The sequence below is a fragment of the Oncorhynchus nerka genome, linkage group LG4, assembly GCF_034236695.1.
Source record: "Oncorhynchus nerka isolate Pitt River linkage group LG4, Oner_Uvic_2.0, whole genome shotgun sequence".
Taxonomy (NCBI): domain Eukaryota; kingdom Metazoa; phylum Chordata; class Actinopteri; order Salmoniformes; family Salmonidae; genus Oncorhynchus; species Oncorhynchus nerka.
The window spans coordinates 56,061,837-56,085,353 of NC_088399.1; the positions used below are offsets into that span (position 1 = coordinate 56,061,837).

At 44.9% G+C, this 23,517-nt stretch overlaps 1 protein-coding gene across 1 annotated transcript in view; it reads left to right on the forward strand.

Annotated features, from left to right (window-relative positions):
- Positions 1 to 221: 221 nt before the first annotated feature.
- LOC115128229 (RNA-binding motif, single-stranded-interacting protein 3-like) overlaps positions 222 to 23,517 on the forward strand; it is a 245,401-nt gene continuing 222,105 nt past the window's right edge. The window contains exon 1 of the mRNA XM_065017668.1: positions 222 to 1,305. Coding sequence (XP_064873740.1) covers positions 1,231 to 1,305 — 75 coding nt within the window. The 5' untranslated portion in view covers positions 222 to 1,230. The remainder of the gene's footprint in view (positions 1,306 to 23,517) is intronic.

A 23,517-nucleotide genomic window follows, 5' to 3' on the forward strand; every position in this document is an offset into this window, starting at 1 on the left:
GCCTGCTGTCCCCCTCTCCCCGCTCCTTTCTCTGGCTGTGGAAATACTGCAGCCCCCTGGTCTATGTCTGGATCTCTTTCTTGCTCGGAGCCGACTCAAGTCCCTCCTACCGGCTGTGGAAGGAGGAGGCAGTCAGCTCACAGTGCAGGACGAGCCCCCTTTACCGCCCTGTTACAGTGTGTGAGAGAGAGAGAGAGAGGGAGAGGGAGAGGGAGAGAGAGAGAGAGAGAGAGGGAGAGAGAGAGAGGCAGGCTGCTGGGAGGAGTGACTGAGAGCGAAGCAGGCAAGAAGAAACAAGGAACACATTTTAGAAGAGCAGGAAAAGGGAGGATCGCAGACAGGAGACTCTCTGGATTGTCTGTCTGTTGGGCACCTGGGACACTGTCATTGTGCTTCTCATTATATTTTTTCTCTCTTTTCCTCTGAACCAGTGGACCGGTGGAGATTCCTTTTTTTCTTGGTGCTATATCAATTAGGAGCTGGGATTGTTTCTGTGTAATCTGCTCTTCTCTGGCTGAACTGTTACACACTGAGATTGCTCCTGCCTGATACTGACTCTTCCCAAAGTGTATCTGTTAGCACACCGCTGAGGATATATCCTGTGTCCGACAGTACAACACAAGAGCAGCTGGGATATCAGACTACAGAGGAGAAAGAGAGAGAGAGAGAGCTGTTAGAGAGAGCAGCCGATTGAGCGACAGAGAGTGTGAGAGAGGTTGAAGCCGAGGAGCGAGGTAAGCTATAGCAAGACAGCTTAAATAGAAAAGTGATCTATCTATCCTCCCCCTTTTCCTTGTCTTTCCTTTTCTCCTCTCCCACACTGTCCTGTGACAGCAATTTGTTCGCAGGACTGCCTAAAGCCACTGCCACCTGCTCCTCCTCATCCTTCTCCTCTTCCTCCTCTACCTCTCTTCTCACGCGTTACTATCCGACACCAGCCAGTGAGGGACAGACAGGACACGCAGCAGCTTCCGTTTGTAACACTCCAGGAGATTTAACTAAAAGGCATCGTCAGGCAGGAGCTACCCCCACAGAGGCAACCCCTCTCCCAGCCACTCTCCGTCAGACGAACCCTGCCTGCTCCGGAGGACCGGCAGTGATACAAGACACCAGTGTGGACAAGGGAAAAAAAGGGACCTACAGTCAGAGAGCCGAGCCCCAGTACTACTAACGCTCTTCCTCCGCCTCCGCGCAACCATTCCCTGCCACGGCGCTAAGGATTCCAGCTACATGGGCAAGCGATTGGAACAGCAACCAATGTACCCTCAGTACACATACTACTACCCCCACTACCTCCAGACCAAGGTAGGACACCCATCACTTCAGTACCTTTAACCTCCCTTCCTCCCCCCATCCTCCTCCTCCCCCCTCCCTCGTCAGTAAACTTTAACCTCCCTCCCTCCCACATCCCACATCCCTACCCCAAACCCCCTTCCCTCCTCCATCCTCCTCACCCCCCCTCCCTCGCTCCTCCTGTCAAGCCGCTGAGTGGGGATGTGGTGTGATGGATGACTGGCCTTGGCCGTGATGGTTTCATATGGCAAGTGGCTTGCTGGGGTTTGCATGTCTCTGTCACTTGGTGAGGGATCACAACGCTAGTTTGTCCACCCTCGGTATGGCTAGTGGAGCTGTCCGGAAGGTTGATTAATTGAGGCTAACTGGATTGGAGTTTTATAGTGAGAACCACAATGGAAATAAGCCTACAGGCTTTATTGTGTTTTTAATATATGTAATGTTGTCTACGGCTGGAGGAGCCTACCACTTTCAATTATCTACCATGCTGACCAGACCGCTCGTGTGCCATTGCGTTTATGTTGATTTTGTCCAACCACCCTAGACATGATCAGGACACGCAGGTTGAAATATTGAATTGAACTCTGAACCAACTACATTAACTTGGGGACATGTCAAAAAGCATTAAACATTCATGGCAATTTAGCTAGCTAGCTTACTGTTGCTACCTAATTTGTCCTGGGATAGAAACATTTGGTTGTTATTTTACCTGAAATGCAGAAGCTCATCTACTCCGACAATTAGTTCACAGATAAAAGAGTAAACCGAATTAGTTTCTCGTCATCTCTCCTCTTTCAGGCTCTTCTTCTACTTTGGACTTGTTTACAGAAATATTATTTCAGTTATAATTCACTGTATCACAATTCCAGTGGGTCAGAAATGTACATACACTAAGTTGACTGTGCCTTTAGACAGCTTGGAAAATTCCACAAAATGATGTCATGGCTTTAGAAGCTTCTGATAGGCTAATTGATATCATTTGAGTCAATTGCAGGTGTACCTGTGGATGTATTTCAAGGCCTACCTTCAAACTCAGTGGCTCTTTGCTTGACATCATGGGAAAATCAAAAGAAATCAGCCAAGACCTAAGAAAAAAAATTGTAGACCTCAACACAAGTCTGGTTCATCCTTGGGAGCAATATTCAAATGCCTGAAGGTACCACATTCATCTGTACAAACAATAGTATGCAAGTATAAACACCATGGGACCACACAGCCATACAGCCTCAGGAAGGAGATGTGTTCTGTCTCCTAGAGATGAATGTACTTTGGTGCGAAAAGTGCAAATCAATTCCAGAACAACAGCAAAGGACCTTGTGAAGATGCTGGAGGAAACAGGTACAAAAGTAGCTATATCCACAGTAAAACGAGTCCTATATCAACATAACCTGAAAGGAAGAAGCCACTGCTCCAAAACCGCCATAAAAAAGCCAGACTAAGGTTGGCCATAATGACCATCGTTATGTTTGGAGGAAAAAGGGGGAGGCTTGCAAGAGCACAATCCCAACCGTGAAGAACAGGGGTGGCAGCATCATGATGTGGGGGTGCTTTGCTGCCGGAGGGACTGGTGCACTTCACAAAATAGATGGCATAATGAGGGAGGAAACTTATGTGGATATATTGAAGCAACATCTCAAGACATCAGTCAGGAAGTTAAATCTTGGTCGCAAAATGGGTCTTCCAAATGGACAATGACCCCAAGCATACTTCAAAAGTTGTGGCAAAATTGCTTAAGGATAACAAAGTCAAGGTATTGGAGTGGCCATCACAAAGCCCTGACCTCAATCCTAAATTAAATTTGTGGGCAGAACTGAAAAAGAGTGTGCGAGCAAGGAGGCCTACAAACCTGACTCAGTTACACCAGTTCTGTCAGGAGGAATGGGCCAAAATTCACCCAACCTATTGTGGGAAGCTTGTGGAAGGCTACCCGAAACGTTTGACCCAAGTTAAACAATTGAAAGGCAATGCTACCAAATACTAATTGAGCGTATGTAAACTTCTGACCTACTGGGAATGTGATGAAAGAAATCAAATTTGAAATAAATAATTCTCTCTTAGTATTATTCTGACATTTCACATTCTTAAAATAAAGTGGTGATCCTAACTGACCTAAGGCAGGCAATTTTTACAACGATTAAATGTCAGGAATTGTGAAAAACTGAGTTTAAATGTATTTGGCTAAGGTGTATGTAAACTTCCGACTTCAACTGTATATGCTCCTAAAAACGAATGAGGAGATGGGATTGGCGTCACAAATAGAACCAAGTTGTATTTTAGCGCCTGACTACACAGACTCTCGTTGACGCACACGCGAGCAGTGTGTGTGCAATGATTAAATAACACGTTTGTGTACATTTATTTTTGCATCACTCACGCACGCGTTGCGAGCAGTGTGGTCCGCATCTAATACATTCAATCAATCAACCAATGAGATTACTACCCACCAATATCTCCTACCTTTAGTAACACAATAAAAGCCGCATCTCCTATCCTGGCTCAGCAATGCCTTCATCATGATAACCGACATGTTGGCCAGCACGTAGGCTGACAGTAAACTGTCATCCGCCATGGCTGCCCACGTTTGCTCGAGCCGTTGTACGCATCACTAACTCTGACGTGGAAACCTGGACTCTGGTTGGTGGCTGATGGGGGGACAGTGGAGAAGACTAGAAGTCCTCCGTCATCAATAAGATACACTAATGCAGATAATGTATTTTGTCATCTTCTCTCCCCATTGTGAAGAGCTGCTGAGGTAGCTAACTAGAGGAGAATATCCCCACCTGGTAGCCCACTGGTTTCTCTTCTGATTTACAGTTTAATACATTTGTGCTGCTGCCATATGGTTTCCCTCTCACCCTGCCCCCTGCCCCCTCCCCTCTCTATCCCTCTTTCTCCCACCTCTCCCTCCCTCTTTTTCTCTGTCTCATATCTCAGAGGAGCTCATCTCAGGTCTCTCATTCAGGGGTGGGTATGCTCTGTTAAGTTCATGTTTTAAGTATCCCTATATTTCTGTCACTACGGTGCCGTCACTCTGTTATTAGTCTCACTGTTGATGGACCTGGTCTGAGTGCAATGGCAACCATGTTTTGTGAAAATACAGTGTAGTAAACGTTGTTAACTAGTGACTCCCCATCCTGGGTCCGGGAGCGTAATCATCGACTGACACTAATAACGCAACGGACATAAATATTCCTAGAAAATATTCCTATTCATGAAAATCACAAGTGAAATATTTTGAGACACAGCTCAGCCTTTTGTTAATCACCCTGTCATCTCAGATTTTCAAAATATGCTTTACAGCCAAAGCTATACAAGCATTTGTGTAAGTTTATCGATAGCCTAGCATAGCATTTTGTCCAGCTAGCAGCAGGTAACTTGGTCACGGAAATCAGAAAAGCAATCAAATTAAATTGTTTACCTTTGATGAGCTTCGGATGTTTTCACTCACGAGACTCCCAGTTAGATAGCCAATGTTCCTTTGATAGCTCCGTTTGTTCTTCACGTTTGGCTGAGAAATCGATCGGAAATTGCAGTCACGAAAACGACCGAAAAATATTCAAAATTAGCTCCATAATATCGACAGAAACATGGCAAACGTTGTTTAGAATCAATCCTCAAGGTGTTTTTCAAATATCTATTCGATAATATATCCACTGGGACAATTGGTTTTTCAGTAGGACCGATTGGAAAAATGGCTACCTCTGTATTTTACGCGAGAATCACTCTGAGAGCCATCAGGTGACCACTTACACAATGTAGCCGCTTACGGGTATTCTTCAACATAAATGCGTAAAACTACGTCACAATGCTGTAGACACCTTGGGGAATACGTAGAAAAAGTAATCTGGTTGATAGCCCATTCACTGCTCAATAGGGACGCATTGGAACGCAGAGCTTTCAAAACATGAGGCACTTCCGGAATGGATTTTTCTCAGGCTTTCGCCTGCAATATCAGTTCTGTTATACTCACAGACAATATTTTTACAGTTTTAGAGTGCTTTCTATCCTAAGCTGTCAATTATATGCATATTCTAGCATCTTGTCCTGACAAAATATCCCGTTTACTATGGGAATGTTATTTTTCCAAAAACGAAAATACTGCCCCCTAGTCACAACAGGTTATTAAACTGGAACCTAGTTGTTGTGTCATTTTAAGTTAACATGCCCCTCATCCCTCCTTTCCTTCCTCTGTCCCTCCCTCCCCACTCCACTGCAACAGCCCCCCCCCCTCTTTATCGTCACCCCCTACTCAAGGTCAGCGCGAACAGGATCTTGCCTCCATCAGCGATTGATGTATACTTGAGTGCGATATCCATGTCATGCAAACTCGTCCACCCAACAGCTGCGAGCAAGCCAAATAGCAGTGAATTTTCCAAGAAAGGGTTTCATTTTCCTGGCTCGTTACTCTAGCTAGTGCCAATTAGTGGTATGTATAACCTATGTACACTACCGTTCAAAAGTCTGGGGTCACTTAGAAATGTCAACAGTGAAGAGTCTCCTCTTCACTGTAGACATTGAGATTGGTGTTTTGCGGGTACTATTTAATGAAGCTGCCAGTTGAGGACTTGTGAGGCATCTGTTTCTCAAACTAGACAATGTACTTGTCCTCTTGCTCAGAAGTGCACTGGGGCCTCCCACTCCTCTTTCTATTCTGGTTAGGGCTAGTTTGCGCTGTTCTGTGAAGGGAGTAGTACACAGCGTTGTAGGAGATCTTCAGTTTCTTGGCAATTTCTCACATGGAATAGTTTCAGAAGAAAGTGCTTTGTTTCTGGCCATTTTGAGCCTGTAATCGAACCCACAAATGCTGATGCTCCAGATACTCAACTAGTCTAAAGAAGGACAATTTTATTGCTTCTTTAATCGGGACAACAGTTTTCAGCTGTTTTAACATAATTTCAAAAGGGTTTTCTAATGATCAATTAGCCTTTTAAAATGATAAACTTGGATTAGCTAACACAATGTGCCATTGGAACACAGGACTGATGGTTGCTGATAATGGGCCTCTGTACGGCTATGTAGATATTCCATTAGAAATCAGCAGTGTCCAGCTTCAATAGTCATTTACAAAATTAACAATGTCTACACTGTATTTCTGATACATTTGATGTTATTTTAATGGACAAAAAAATGTGCTTTTCTTTCAAAAACAAATACATTTCTAAGTGACTCCAAAGTTTTGAACGGTAGTGTATGTTTGGGACTGTGACCAGGGCCAGTGATGTGAGAGCAGAGGGCTCTCTGTCTCTTTGACAGAGAGTGCAGGGAGGTAGAGCTGCTATCCCATTAATTATCATTGATTGGTAGAGTAGAGCAGAGGGCCTTGGCAGTTAGGTGGGCAGGTTGGGCCCCAGCATCAGATGGCAGCCGCTTGGCCTCACAGGCAGGACGCCTGAATTAAGCTTCCATCTGCAGTCATCCATGTCCGTCTGTTAATCTTCATTTCAGCATGCTCTTGATATGGCCTCATTCTCCCAAACGATCATAAATAACTGCAAGCGATGATGGGGGTGTAGGGATTCTAGAGAACGTAACTCATACCAAGTTGTCCTTTCCGACTCCATTTTATGACGCATATCTGCAATACTTCTCTGTCCGCCGAGGAATATATAGAATCTACAGAACATCTGGGTTCTATTAGGATGAAAAGCATATTAAGAGTTAAACACTGTCTTACGCCTTCTTTGTACGACAGCATTTCATAGTCGAAAAGGCGATTTCAATCTCCATTTGAAATGTCTCATAACTCCGCATATAATTCAGTGGACCCGCTACTGTTCGATGAGCACATTCCAGTTGACGGCGAGGATTAACATGTACAACTCAGAAATTAGATGAAACAATAACATTTTGGCCCGCCATTGATTAGTGCAGTGGAGCGTAGCATGTGCTTCTCTTGAACAAGATGATTGATTCCTGAAAGAGCATTTTTGTGGCATGTTTTATAAGGGGCGACAGGGAAGGGAGCCTGCAGGACGGTGCGTTGATAAGGGAATCGTTTAAAGGCTTGTTTCTATTCCCATCCGGCTCTATGAGTGAACAGAGGCACCACTGAATCTCTCTACGATACTTTATTGAACATAGTGACAAGGATTTCACAGAATTTTCTGTATTTGAGTATTTGTTTGATTTGAATCATAAGTGAATGATAGATATTTCACAAATGAGGAAATTACAGTAAATGTATGTCCCCTGAACAATTAAGCCTCACAGATCAATTATGTCATTTAATGATAGTTATTATGGGTAATGTGTGCATTTCATCCAATAGCTATGTCTGTTGGCAACGTTCTGCATGCCTTGGCATGTCTCATGATGATCCTTATCAACTTGAAGTGACAGCTATTTTTGTTTGCGCCTAAAAAAAATGCCAAAGTACAAGTTGCGGAAGATCAAGATAACGTCACAGTAGATATATTTGAATGTATTTTTTTTTTCTTGCCCATGGGAAATCCCTTTTCAATCCATTTCCTTTCCATGAATTGCCTTGCTAATGCAAAGAAAGTCATCATCTTCGGTACAGGCTACAGTAGTCACCTGTATTACAGTAGTCACCTGAGTCTACTGTATTACTATGACACGTCAATCAAGAGATCCGACAGACAAGGCAGAGACACACACACACACACGGTCTGTGTTACAGTCACGCATACAGAGCATACAGAGAGAACCCGAGAATGCTGAGGAGCAGACACGGAGATAGACACAGGCTAATGTGGGCTCCCGAGTGGCGCAGCGGTCTAAACGAAATGAAATGAAAATCAAATTTCATTAGTTACAGGTGGCGAATACGACAATCTTACAGTGAAATGCTTACTTACGAGCCTCCAACCAACAATGCAGTTTCCAAAAATATGGGCAAGAATAAGTGAAAATAGTAACAAGTAATTAAAGAGCAGCAGTAAAACAACAATAGCGAGACTATTTACAGGGGGGTACCGGTACAGAGTCAATGTGAGGGGGCACCGGTTAGTTGAAGTAGTATGTACATGTAGGTAGAGTTATTGAAGTGACTATGCATAGATGACAACAACAGAGAATAGCAGCAGTGTAAATAGGGGGAGAGGGGTGGGGGTCAATGCAAATAGTCTGGGTAGCCATTTGATTAGATGTTCGGGAGTCTTATGGCTTGGGGGTAGAAGCTGTTGAGAAGCCTCTTGAACCTAGACTTGGCGCTCCGGTAACTCTTGTCGTGCGGTAGCAGAGAGAACAGCCTATGACTATGGTGGCTGGAGTCTTTGCCAGTTTTTAGGGCCTTCTTCTGACACCGCCTGGTAGGAAGCTTGGCCCCAGTGATGTACTTGGCCGTTCGTACTAACCTCTGTAGTGCCTTGCGGTCGGAGTCCGAGCAGTTGCCATACCAGGCAGTGATGCAACCGTCAGGATGCTCGATGGTGCAGCTGTAGAACCTTTTGAGGATCTGAGGACCCATGCCAAATCTTTTCAGTCTCCTGAGGGTGAATAGGTTTTGCTGTGCCCTCTTCACGACTGTCTTGGTGTGCTTGGACCATGTTAGTTTGTTGGTGATGTGATCCCTGGTCTAAGGCACTGCATCTCAGTCCTAGAGGCGTCACTACAGACCCTGGTTTGAATGCAGGCTGTATCACAACCGGCCGTGATTGGGAGTCCCATTGGGCGGCTCACAATTGGCCCAGCGTCGTCCAGGTAGGCCAAGGAAGGCCATCAATGTAAATGAGAATAAAGGTAAAGGTTCAATAAAAAAAAAATATCCAGGGCCTTAAGTAAACACCAATCAATGGAGCCCATTGAGTGGCTCTATGCCTGTGTCTGTCTGGACCTTGGGCTCCATTTATACTCTCTCTGATTCCTTATAGTGGGAGGGTGGGGGTGGGAGATGGGGGCCAGAGGGAGGGATAGAGGGAGGGGCTGGTTAAAAGCAAGGAAAAGGGTTTGGTTACATTACACGGGGAAGCCATTGTGCTGCAGAAATAACAACAGGCCCATCTAAATCCTGCTGCTTTCAAGCCTGTCTAAGAGCCGTTGGCTGGCCAGTTCTATATCCCCATACTGGGTGTAGCCTTTCAGTGTAGCCTCATCAAAGGCAGAGGAAATCATGAGCTCTACGTTTTTTTGTTCAATTGAGTTTTAATGGTGGATATGCTGTGAAACTAGGCTATACAGTGCATTCTGAAAGTTTTCAGACCCCTTAACTTTTCCCACATTTTGTTACGTTACAGCCTTATTCTTAAATTGATTACATTTTTGCAAATTTACTACAAAATAATAAACTGATATATCACATTTACATAAATATTCAGACCCTTTACTCAGTACTTTGTTGAAGCACATTTGGCAGTGATTACAGCCTCAAGTCTTCTTGGGGATGAAGCTAAAATCTTGGAACACCTGTATTTGGGGAGTTTCTCCCATTCTTCTCTGCAAATCCTCCCAAGCTTTGTCAGGTTGGATGGGGAGCGTTGCTGCACAGCTATTTTAATGGTGTCTCCAGAGACGTCCGGGCTCTGCCTGGGCCACTCAAGGACATTCAGAGACTTGTCCCTAAGCCACTCCTGCGTTGTCTTGGCTGTGTGATTAGGGTCATTGTCCTGTTGAATGGTGAACCTTCGCCCCAGTCTGAGGTCCTGAGCGCTCTGGAGCAGGTTTTCATCAAGGATCTCTCTGTACTTTGCTCTGTTCATCTTTCCCTCAATCCTGACAAGTCTCACAGACCCAGCCGCTGAAAATTATGCTGCCATCACCATGTTTCACCGTAGGGATGGTGCCAGGTTTCCTCCAGACGTGACGCTTGGCATTCAGGCCGAATACTTCAGTCTTGGTTTCATCAGACCATAAAATCTTGTTTCTCATGGTCTGAGAGTCCTTTAGGTGCCTTTTGGCAAACTCCAAGCGGGCTGTCATGTGCCTTTTACTGAGGAGTGGCCACTCTACAATAAATGCCTGATTGGTGGAGTGCTGCAGAGATTGTTGTCCTTCTGGAAGGTTCTACCATTTCCACAGAGGAACTCTAGAGCTCTGTCAAAGTGACTATTGGGTTCTTGGTCACCTCCCTGACCAAGGCCCTTCTCCCCCGATTGCTCAGTTTGGCCGGGCGGCCAGCTCTAGAAAGAGTCTTGGTGGTCCCAAACTTTTTCCATTTCAGAATGATGGAGGCCACTGTATTCTTGGGGACCTTCAATGCTGCAGACATTTTTTGGTTCCCTTCCCCAGTTCTGTGCCTCAACACAATCCTGTCTCAGAGCTCTGACATGCACTGTCAACTGTGGGACCTTATATAGGCAGGTGTGTGCCTTTCCAAATAATGTCCAATTAATTGAATTTACCACAATCAAGTTGTAGAAACATTTCAAGGATGATCAATGGAAGCAGTGTGCCCCTGAGCTTAATTTTGAGAAAGGGTCTGAATACTTATGTAAATAAGGTATTTCTGTTTTAATTGTTAATAAATTACCACAATAGAAAAACTGTTTTCACTTTGTCATTATGGGGTATTGTGTGTAGCTTGTGAGAAAAAATTATAATTTAATCAATTTTAGAATAAGGCTGTACATTTCTGCCCTGCTACAGCTGCCCCTGTCAAGTGTAAGTGCTGTTATTGTGAAGTGGAAACGTCTAGGGTCAATAACGTCTCAGCCGCAAAGTGGTAGGCCACACAAGCTCACAGAATGGGAACCCCAAGTGCTGAGGCACGTAGTGTGTAAAAAATCGTCTGTCCTCGATCACAACACTCACTACCGAGTTCCAAATTGACTCTGGAAGCAACATCAGCACAATAACTGTTCGTCGGGAGCTTCATGAAATGGGTTTCCATGGCTGAGCAGCCACACACAAGCCTAATATCACCATGCGCAATGCAAGCGTATGCTGGAGTGGTATAAACCTTGCCACAATTTGACTCTGGAGCAGTGGAAACACGTTCTCTGGAGTGATGAATCACGCTTCATCTGGCAGTCCGACGGACAAATCTGGGTTTGGCGGATGTCAGGAGAAAGCTACCTGCCTGAATTCATAGTGCCAACTCCCAAGTTTGGTGGAGGAGGAATAATGGTCTGGGGCTGTTTTTCATTGTTCGGGCTAGACCCTTTAGTACCTGCGAAGTGAAGTCTTAACACTGCAGCATTCAATGACATTTTAGAAGATTCTGTGCTTCCAACTTTGTGGCAACAGTTTGGGGAAAGCCCTTTCCTGTTCCAGCATGACAATGCCACTGTGCACAAAGCGAGGTCCATACAAAAATGGTTTGTCGAGATCGGTGTGGAAGAACTTGACTGGTTCTAAGCCCTGACCTCAACCCCATCGAACACCTGAATTGGAACGCCGACTGCGAGCCAGGCCTAACCGCCCAACATCAGTCCCTGACCTCACTAACGCTCTTGTGGCTGAATGGAAGTCCCTGCAGCAATGTTCCAACATCTAGTGGAGGATATTATATTGACTGTTCTCAGGCTATATGCCTATTATTCACATGGCACAACATATTCATATAACAAAGCATCATACAACACAATTAGTCATTTCTAGACACAATTCTTAATATGTGCTTCAAGAATGACTGAACGAAATCACTTGCCGAGGCAGTGCTGTTGAAATCCTTGCATTTAGTCACTTAACAATAAAGGTTGGCAGCAGCCTCTCAACTAGCTCCCTCTCTCCCTTGTTTTCCCTCCCCTAGCACGCCACCACAATCCAGGGGCTTTTTGATCATTAATCAACCCACACCTCTGTTTTTTTATTATTATTTTTTTTTTAAATCTGCCTGAGCCTGTTATCTCGCCATACATACATGTAGCTGTCACTCAGTGGAGTGGATATTTTCATTTATCTACTCGTGTGCTGTACATAACACAGCGCTTGGGCACTGTGGCCTCCTTCTCGTTCATCAACTGACAGCTTGGTCCCTATCTACACACACATATTAGTCTACACTGTACCCGCCGCCACCGCCTCCTCATAAGCACTGAGCGAGCTACAGAGTCCTGCCCCTTACGCACTCACGTCCGTATCTCATTAAGACTGCTTTGTGTGACTGTGTTCAGCCTTTTGACGTTCAAAATTAATTCTATCGGAGAGAAGGGGACAAAAACACGGGGAAAATTAGATTGCATCTTCCCTTTTCTCTTTTACGATTTTCGCTAGTTCATCGCGCAGAGCCATAACTATCACACGGGACTCAGGGACTTGACTTGGATTTACCGTCAAGTGTATTTAGCTGTAACTGTAACTGTAGCACAATGAATGTATGCATAGTGTATCCTGCACACCCTGCATGGCTTATGACCACAGATGCTCCGTGGCTGTGAGCTTGTGAGTGAATGGTTATGAGTGAGTGCTGCTGGCGATGGTGTCAGTGTGACCTCAGGGAGCCCTGGTCACCGTGTTCTCCGTCCCCGGCCATCTGGAGCCACAGGCAGCTCTGCTCTGCTCTACAGAGGGAAGCTAGGCTGCTGGTTCTGCACGGGTGCCAGGTGCCGGAGTATAGCAGAGTCCTACAGCACTACAGTGAAGTGGAGTGGGCTCAGGGATGCCCAATGGAGCCCTACTATGTATTCCTTTGTTTCCTGGTCTTGCGTTTCTGCAAGTGCACGCTCTATTTTTTGTCTTTGTCTTCGAAGCTGTCCCTCCCTCTCTCTTTTTTTGCCTTTTGATTTTACCCTCTCTCCATCATTTTCTCTCTTTCATTTCCCTTCATTTTCTGTATAACTCCCTCCCTCCTGGAGCCCTCGCTGACTCCTGTGTAGGATGGCAGGAGTGGCGGTAGAGGCACCTCCTGTAAACGCTCCTTTTTACATTCACTTACGGGCATTAACATCAGAGAAGTAGGACACGAATAGAATTAGCTGCAGGGCAGGCGAACCAGGAGCCTTGTATTTCTGAACCGCGTAACTGCAATTCCGAGGGTACAAGATAGCATCACGCTTCAGCCCATTCTGGAAGGACAGGGCGGAGCAGGCAGAATGAGAAAGCCTGCTGTGAGTGCCGCTCTCTTTTACCGGGCACATGTCCCTCTGAGCGAGGTTAGGCAGCAGCTATGGGGTTGAGGGTTTTAGCTACCGCTGGAAGAGACTGGCAGGATGTTAGTGAAGGGATGTGTTGTTCTACTGTAACCGTAGCCCCGGCTGTCTATCGGCTGTGTCTGGCCTGCCTCTGCTCTGGCATCCGGCTTCAGGACGGAAAGAACGGTCTCACGGCGTCGCGCGGTGCTCAGTCACTCGGCGCTAGCCGGGGTAATTGCTCCTGCATTTTTAAAGAAGGGCTGGCGTTTGAAGAATCCAACGGTTCCCCTGCTTTTTACTTACTGGAGAAAGGCTGTTAGTTTGCATGTCCGGGAGTCTGTGAGAGTGAGAGGCTTGTCTCTCTGTTCATACGCAATGAGAGATAATCATCAGCCTATATTAGCTATTTTCTCAGGGACATGGCTGTCCCAACACTCCTTATGGGTTCAGCTTATTATAGGGTTATATTCTAGTCTGAGCTATACCAGCCGTCTATGTTAAGATGAACAGAGGAAGCCTAATGACATCAGAACAGAGAGCAGAGCTTCCCTCTCAAAATGTGCCTCTGTTTTAAGAGAAGACAGCCTGGAGTAATAACAGAAACAGAGTTAAGAGTTTCTGGAAATTGTTACAAATCTGAGTCTCACTTAAAGTTACTACAAAGTTCAAGTGGAGAGTCTTTCTGGATTGATATTCTGGGAAACGTACCAAGGTTTGCATGTTGGAGTAAGTCGGTAAGAGTCTGGGAAAAGTACCAGCCGAGAGTTTCTACTAACAGTTTCATTTTTCATTATGTGATTTCATCCCCCTAATAGTGACATCATAGTTTGACAGTACAAATCCTTTGGTGGTGCACATCTCACTCTGTGGAATTAGCATTTTATTTCCATTCTAGCCACACAAACCAATGACCTAGTGTCTCTAATCAGATCTGCAGACATGAAGATGGAGGGAGATTCGAGCCACAGGCATGCAAATGGTGGTGTAGTCTTACCAGAGAGGCCCAGCCTGGCCTTTGAAACATGTGTAAACCCTAACATTTACCTTACAGAGTTGCATTAGCAATGGCAATCTCAATGAAAATACCATGTCACAACTAGCTTGAAAAATGGCTGTGGAAAAAGCCAATTCTGCCATGAAGGAGGGTAAGCAAATAGTCATGAGGGCTTGAATAGCTGCCAGGAGTGTTGGATGGCTTTAACTAAACGACAATGAGTTCCTATACAAACAGATATACGGGCACCAATTTGGTGTGGCAGATGAACCTTTTCAAGCTTTTGCTCGAACTGGGATTACCAAATGCAAATAGTCCATTCTCGGGGCTCTATTCGGGTTAAATGACTCAAGCCGCCCTTGTATTTTTTGTCTGAGTGATTATTTTGGCAGACCTTCAGAATGCCCTAACCCCTCCCCAATGCCATGGCTTGGGAGTATTAGCCAGCTCGTGGAAAAACACAGAGTGGGACAGGTAGGCGGCATGAATTAGATAGCAAGGACACCAGTGTAGGACGAGGGCGAGCCAAGTCGTCACGCAGCAGTAGGATGAATGGAAAGTAAGTGAACGCCGTTGGCATTATAGAGCTGAATAGGATTAAAGATGATTATTCTTCGCCAGTAATTAGTAGCACATAAACAGCCGTCGGCAACCGAATTAAAATGTGGCATTATGATGTGTGTTCTCCATACAAGATGTCTCTTATTGCGCTTTTCAACAGTTAATCACTCTGCTTCGCAGGCAGCCGCATATTCTCGGGGTAAAGGTTACATTTTGTAACAGATGACTGCATGTGACTGACTTGCGTGGTTCATGCTTTGATGTACAACACCAGTTTCTCCTGCACAATCTGCACTGGTGCGTACAGTATCTCCCGTCTCTTTGCCTCGCATAAATTATTAAGGTCACCCACATGTTCTGGAGAGAAGAGGATAGAGACGTCGCATACCGTGAATCAACGGCTTAATGCCTCGTGTCTGTGAGAGAGAAACGAACCTTATTCAGCATGAAATGTTGACACGACAGGTTGTCACAGTGTGCTCTCTCTCCGGCGTCTAGGTCACCAGGCTGCTCGTTATCGTTCACACCTGTCACCATCGTTACGCTCACCTGCGCGTCATCAGACTCCATCACTTCCCTGATTACCTTCCCTATATATGTCACTCCATTTGGTTCCTTCTCCGGGTGTCATTGTTTCTGTTTTTTGTCTGTGCGTTGTTCGTGTTTCTTGTTTGTTCATTTGTTTATTAAAATATGCACTCCCTGAACTTGCTTCCTGACTCCCAGCACACACGTTATAAACCGTTAGAGTTGGGAATAAAAATGTAGCCTACAAAATGCAAATGTTAATTTTTGAATACTTGCCGTGGAAGTGTGGATGAAGTCTAATTGTTTTTCATATATTTTGAGTCCTTGGGCTTTTTTAGAAAACGTGGGTAAGAATTCGCTGTCGCTTCCCCCTCTCTCATTAGCTTTTTTGAGGACTGGTATCCATTATTTATCGCCTAGCCCCAGAACAGCAGCTGCATGCTTGTGTAATTGACGTATGTTCTGCTTTTGCAAGCATATTGGGAAGAATTATTCTGTATAGAGATTTACATCAGGCTTTACGAGGAGGACACACTGCAACAGACATCTCCAGGACGTTTTTTTTTGACTGATCCCCAAAAAAAGTTCCCAACTCAGATAACTTGAACTTTGGGCCACACCGGCCAATTAACCACAATGGCATCTTGCCTAGTATCTGCGGATGCTCCGGAGTAACTACTGTAACCGTCAAAGCCGTTAGAATTCAGCCGATGAAGCAGTACAGCCTCGCTCGTATAGATAGAGCTGCAGTCTGCTCCATTCAGTGCAAATCCTGTGCCCTCAGCATTTTGGGCCTGCAATTAATCACCAAGCTGACATGGCCTCCCCTCCAACGTTAAATAAACACTCCAGAAAGGGTGGCACAATGTTCCCCTAGCCACACAGCCACAGTTCTATTCGTTAACACTGTTACTGTAGGCTCTCTGAAATGTTTAGGGAACTCTGTACCCCAGTTATGGTACTTCTTCTTCTCCGTTCGAGATGATCTGTTTGGGTATGGATTGCAGTTGTACAGCCAGCTGTAGCTGCAGCGGGAGGCCCTCTATTCTGCCTTGTAGGGGCATGGACTCCCTCCACTTCCAGTACCAGGGCCTGTCTGTAACATAGGCGCTGCACATCTGTTTATCCCATCCATATGGTGTAGGGGAGGCCCACGGCGGTATATTGGGCAATTACGGTGCAAGAGGAAAGTCCTTTAAAGGCTCTCTGTTTGGGGGGGGGGGGGGGTGTCTATTGGGTCACTGGTGTTGTCGAGCCATTACCGTGGCGACGGCCGGGGGCCTCATTTTCAGCGAGAGGGCTGACATGTGAGTGCGGGTCAGCCAAGGTCACCACACCTCAGTGGCGATGCTGCGCCTCCAGACATGAATACGTATGAACGTATTGAGATTTAGGTGACGATAATGAATGGAGGACATGCACACATGACTCGTTTGAGAGAGAGAAAACGTGCTTTTATATATGTACAAATAGAAAGGCACAGACACACACTTCCAGATATGAATGAAGTCTGTGACACTTAAAACATGCAAATCCATGCTCATACTGTACAAAAACATGGTTTGCATTCCAAATGGGACCCTATAGAGCCCTGGTCATAAGAAGTGCACTATAAAAGGAACGGTGTACCATTCGGGATGCACCCATACGGTGCATACATACGGTACATAGCATGTTAATAAACAGAAACATATGCACGCTCAACCTTTGAAGAAATTAGGCTGAACTTGCATTGAAGAGGAGGGGTGAAACAGTGCTGTGTGAGGTAGAGGGTGGGAGTCTGTTGAGTTCACTGAGCAGAGTCACACACACACACAAACATAAACACATACAGACAGAGTCACGCACGCACTCACACACACACACGCACAAGGACAGGTACACACACACACACACACACACACACACACACACAGACACAGACACACACAAACTTCCAGAGAGACAGGCCGGTGGAGAGGGCCCTGGTAAATGGTCTGTGGAGCGCGAGCTGGAATCTGCACTGGGGAAACCTTATAGCCTGTCCCTGTGCCAAACGCATGAGGTCACCCTGACTGGCCTGCCGGCCTGTCTTGCATTCTACTCACGTCCTCTGCACATTCCTGCATCTCTCCCTTACATCTAACACCCACAGCACCACACAGCAGCACTGTGCATAGATCTGCTCTGCTCTTACCTCCAAACAACCCTTTGAGCTAGCCCCCCTCAAAACCCAAACAACCCTTTGAGCTAGCCCCCCTCAAAACCCAAACAACCCTTTGAGCTAGCCCCCCTCAAAACCCAAACAACCCTTTGAGCTAGCCCCCCTCAAAACCCAAACAACCCTTTGAGCTAGCCCCCCTCAAAACCCAAACAACCCTTTGAGCTAGCCCCCCTCAAAACCCAAACAACCCTTTGAGCTAGCCCCCCTCAAAACCCAAACAACACTCATAGCTCCTACACTGGCCTCTATTCAACCCCAAACAGACACACACCAAAGCCCATAGCTGCACACAAACACACACACACAACTTTGTTCCCACCCCCACATGGCACAAAACTCACCTCTCTCCCACGCATCTCATATTCTTCCCATATTATGTTAAAATGGACACGGATAATTGCCTTGCCGCGGTTTTGTTTCTGTCGGAGAGCAGCGGTCTGCCTCCATGGTGTTTTGTACAGCAGTCAGTTTAGCTGGCATTGTGGCTGGCTTGATAAATCTATATATGGCAGCAAATTAGAAAGACCATGTGATGTTTCTGTGTTTAAGAAGTACGGACAGGGAAAGTCATGCGTATTTGAGAGGGTTATTTGGAGCTTAAGTGCTCAGTAGGTGTGACTCTACAATGTACGAGTGTGCACACTGTTTAACACAGGCTATTTCCCGTTTTTCCATTATGAAGAATGCATGGCGAATGGGTGAACATCAAACTGGTTGCATATATATGTTGGCCTCTGTTTCCCACTTGTAAGCATTCAATTCATTTGTAGTCTGAACCTCTGTGTCAGACGTTTCGAGGGCTACCCTGAATAACCTCATCCCGAGTAGAACGTTTTAGAAGTCACTCGATGTTGAGCAGTGTTTGACTGAGGCTGTGGTTGTGGCTGCTGGCCTATCCTATACCGTGCACAGTTATGTACCCACATGCAACTCCCACTTGCTCCCATATATGCCAACGCTGACATTACGTCAAGTCTAATGCCCAGCCTGTCTACCCTCCCTAAACATATCAATTTGCCCACAAAATGAAAATCCAATAAAACACTAGTTGGTATACTTCAGGATGGCTTTCTTCCTTCCCTTGTTGTCATTCAATAGACTTGAGGGCATGATTACTATGCAGTGGACTGTCGTGCTTCATAACGAATTGACCCTGTCGGATATTTTAGAGGGCTATTTACTCCTGTCATTTTTGCTTAAGCCTGTCTGTCAACTTTGGAAATGGTTTCTTTTTTTTTGAGAGCTGGCAAAAACAAACAGGCCAACAGACGACTGTCTTGACTTTGACACAAAGAACGAGCATGACGTTGCTCACTTCAATTGCTACGATCGTCCACCTAAACAACTGGCTTTAAAGAAGTCTATTTGTTTTTGAAGGATATTTTATGAGACCCAGATAACAGCTGTTTTACTTGTTAGAGAGACATTTTCTTCCTGTACATTTGCAAAAATACATATATTTTTATTTCACCTTTATTTAACCAGGTAGGCTAGTTGAGAACAAGTTCTCATTTACAACTGCGACCTGGCCAAGATAAAGCAAAGCAGTGTGACAACAACACAAAGTTACACATGGAATAAACAAGCGTACAGTCAACACAATAGAAAAAAAAATGTATGTCTATATACAGTGTGTGGAAATGGCGTGAGGAGGTCGGCAATAAATAGGCCATAGTAGCGAAGTAATTAGAATTTAGCAAATTAACACTGGAGTGATAGATGAGCAAATTAGGATGTGCAAATAGAGACACTAGTGTGCAAAAGAGCAGAAAAGTAAATAAAAACAATATGGAGATGGGGTAGGTAGATTGGGTGGGCTATTTACAGATGGACTATGTACAGCTGCAGCGATCGGTTAGCTCTATGTCGCTCCATTGTCAAAACTCAACAGTTATGCTGACCACTTGCGCATCAATATCACAAGATAAATTGCCATGTGCTGCATTGTAATGAATCTAGTTGTGCAGTTATTTAAAAGGCACACTTTGATTATCTTCAGCAGCATCTGTTTCCTACCTCTCCTTAGCATTAGGCATTTGTTTTCGAGTATTAGAGATGGGAACTAATGGAGAAAGTCAAAGCTTGTAGCGCTGCGTTAGCTGTGACACGTGTAGATTGGCGAGTGACCCCGATGTTGTGTCGATGAGGTGCAGGAGGAATCCAATCTCCTTGCTGGGATATTGTGTGTGTTTTAGCAGCGCTCTTTGATAGCTATTGGCCCCCAAAGCGCCTTTCATTCCCCTAATAAAACCTGATTTGTTTTCGTCCACAGTGACCCCGGTTAGAAAGCTTGGGCTCGCTGACAGTCATGGCAAAACAAATGTTGAATCGAATCAGACATCTTTGTCCCCTACCATTAGATTTGATCGAGGGGAAAGAGAAAATGCATGATTTCTACTCTAAACAATCTCTAAACAATTTGACTCGTAGGAAATCATACCAGGGCCTTCAGAAAGTATTCTGACCCCTTGACTTATTCCATTTTTTTTTAATGTTACAGCCTGAATTCAAAATGGATTAAATATTTGTTTTAATTGCGCCCATCTACACACAATACTACATAATGACAAAGTGAAAACATGTTTTTAGAAATGTTTGCAAATGTATTGAAAATGGAATACAGAAACATCTCATTTGCATAATTATTCACACCCCTGAGTCAATACTTGTAGAAGCACCTTTGGCAGCGATTACAGCTGTGAGTCTTTCTGGGTAAGTCTCTAAAGCCTTGTTCACACTGAAGGCCTTAATGCTGAAATCAGTTTTGTTTTTTAAATCCGTTTCGGACTACTGACTGTCTAACAGCAAGTTACAAATGACCAAATTGGATTTGTATCTGTTCAGACAGCAGTCATTTGCTGACAAGGCTATGCTAGTTGTCATAGTAACGACAGGTGTGTGTGCAGTGGTGTAGGCTGATTGGTGGTGATCCTGCTTCCTATCACTCAGAAGTTATGTAAATCAAAATGTTATTGGTCGTATACACATATTTAGCAGATGTTATTGCGGTTGTTGCTAAATGCTTGTGTCCCTAGCTCCAACAGTACAGTAGTATCTAAATATCCACAACAATACACACAAATGAAAGCATGGAATTAAAATATTAGAAATTAATATGGAATTAAAATATTAGGACGATCAAAAAAGTTTAAAAAACGTTCATTGCTTTACCACATTTTTTTCAGTATTACTTTAGTCCCTTGTTGCAAACAGGTTTGGAATAATTTTATTCTCTACAGTCTTCCTTCTTTTCACTCTGTGACATATATTTTTTATTGTGGAGTAACTACAATGTTGTTGATCCATCCTCGGGTTTTCTCAAATCACAGTCATAAACGCTGTAGCTGTTTGAACGTATTTAGGCTTTGGGCGCCGCCTCATTGTAACATTTCTGAAAACCATAATTCCACTTTGACCTTATGGGGTATCGTGTGTAGGCCAGTGACAAAAAAAATCTACATTTAATCCATTTTAAATTCAGGATGTAACACAATATAATTAGCAAAAAGCCAAGTGGTGTGAATACTTTCTGAAGGCACTAGTTATGAGTCTGCTGGGACATTATCTGCAGGGCTACAATAATCCATTTTAATGTGATACATTGAATGCAGCTCATTCACTCCAACTCATCTGGATTCAAAGATTCCAATCCACTGACTAGCTATGCTGTCATCCAGCAATGTCTCACTTATCTCTCATGGTTTTGGATAGCATTTACTTTATTTCCAATTACTAGTTGGGGGAGAAAGGAATCGATGGGAAAAGACAAATGACATGCTTAAGGCATTTTGAGCAAGACTGAAATCACACTGAGCATCATGGGCTGGATGGTTAATGAGTCATTCAGAGTAACGCTCCTCATTTTGCTATTTGATTCCTCTCAATTTGGCCGCCATTTGTAGTAACTATCTGGAACGCAGTGCCTATGACACAGCTCTCTACACCAGGCCGAGACGTATTAATGCTGTTTTAAACGCAGTACAGGGTGTGGCTGCACCCAGTAATTTGATAAAAGCGAGTGTAGGGAGGGAGGGAGGGAGGGAGGGAGAGATGGAGAAAGGCTTGGCAGACGCACGATGCGGTTGCAAGCAGATCGTCAGCATCTCTCAAGGTGAAAAGCACCAGGTGAAGGGCTAGTCGTTTGCGATCCGGCAGGTGCTTGGATCCGTTACCAACGCATCTTACTGCCTAAGCGCCTCGGAAAGCCACTCTGGGGGTAAGAAGCGGGGCAGAGCCAGAGAGGACTTAAACACACAGAAGGGTTTCTCATGGCTGAACTCAATTTGAGCTATCAGAGGAGGAGGAGAAGAGGAGGGAGGGTGGAGACGAGACAGACAGAGAGAGAGAGAGAGGGAGAGACAGAGGGGGAGAGGGAGGGAGACGCTGAGAGAGAGACACAACACAGAGAGAGTGGTTGTAGCACAGACATGGCTAAATTGAAAGCTAGACGTAGAGAGATTGAGTCAGGGACCGAAAGAGACAAAGACTTTGAGAAAGAGGCAGAAAAGATCAGGCACCGACGACCTGCTGAGAATCTTCAATCTCCAGCTCAAATCAAATCAAATGTCACATATGCCGAATACTACAGGTAGGCCTTACAGTGACATTTTTACTCACACGTCCCTTAACCAACAATGCAGTTTTAAAGAAAATACCGAAACAAAACAAAAAAATGAAAGTAACCAAAAATTAAATAGCAGCAGTAAAATAACATACGGGGCTATATACTGGGGGTACCAGTACAGAATCAATGTGCAGGGGCACGGGTTATTCGAGGTAATTGAGGTAATATGTACATGTAGGTAGAGTATTAAAGTGACTATGAATAGATAATAACACAGAGGAGCAGCAGAGTAGAAGGGGGGTAATGCAAATAGTCTGGGTAGCCATTTGTTTAGCTGTAGTGCCTTACGGTCAGAGGCCGAGCAGTTGCCATACCAGAAAGTGATGCAACCCGTCAGGATGCGCTCGATGGTGCAGCTGTAGAACCTTTTGAGGATCTGAGGACCCATGCCAAATCTTTTCACTCTCCTGAGGGGGAATAGGTTTTGTCGTGCCCTCTTCACGACTGTCATGGTGTGTTTGGACCATTCTAGTTTGTTGTTGATGTGGACACCAAGGAACTTGAACCTCTCAACCTGCTCCACTACAGCCCCATTGATGAGAAAGGGGGCGTGCTCGGTCCTCCCTTTCCTGTAGTCCACGATCATCTCCTTGCTACAGGGCGCTACAGGGAGAAGTACTGTGTGCTTAGTATGCCTCTGCTGGAAAATCAAGATTTCCAAATGATTAGGGCCAATAGCAAAGGAAATTTTTAAAAAATAGTTGTGTAGATGAGGATGGGATTTGCTCAAGCAAAGGTACTATGATGCGGCTCTATGGTAACACAGCAAGAGGAGAGTGATAGTTAATGGAGGCTCAAGGGTATCTAATAGCCGGCTCCGAGTCTGTTAGGATACCTGCCCTAAGGGGCCCTGCCTGTGACTGACAGCACCATGATTCACTTCCCCCTGAGATTCCCAGGATGGATTGACACACACACACAGACATGATCATGTGATTACTTGTGAGCCACCCTGCACACTTGCAAAATGTGATTCCCCTTAAGAGGATCATGTTCAGTGATCTGGTCTTTGCTCACTCTCTCTCTGTGTCTCCCTCTCGCTAACTCTCCCTCCTCTGTAAGGAGTGGGATGTGTTATTAGGTGGAATTGGTGTTAAGCCCATTCACCTAACCATACACAGAGCAACATAAATATAATTTTCCAGATGTGAGCCGACATGATTTTGTCTCCAATAGATTTTATGGATTCCCCAAAGCTTTGACTTATGTCTGCTATGTAATGGTGGTTTTGTACTCACCCTGATACCTCATACTCTCTCTCTCCCCCCCCCCCCCCCCCCCCTTTTCGTCTTAAAGCCACTGACTGACATAACTCCAAACTCCAAAAGGAGTCTTGGAGAGTCCT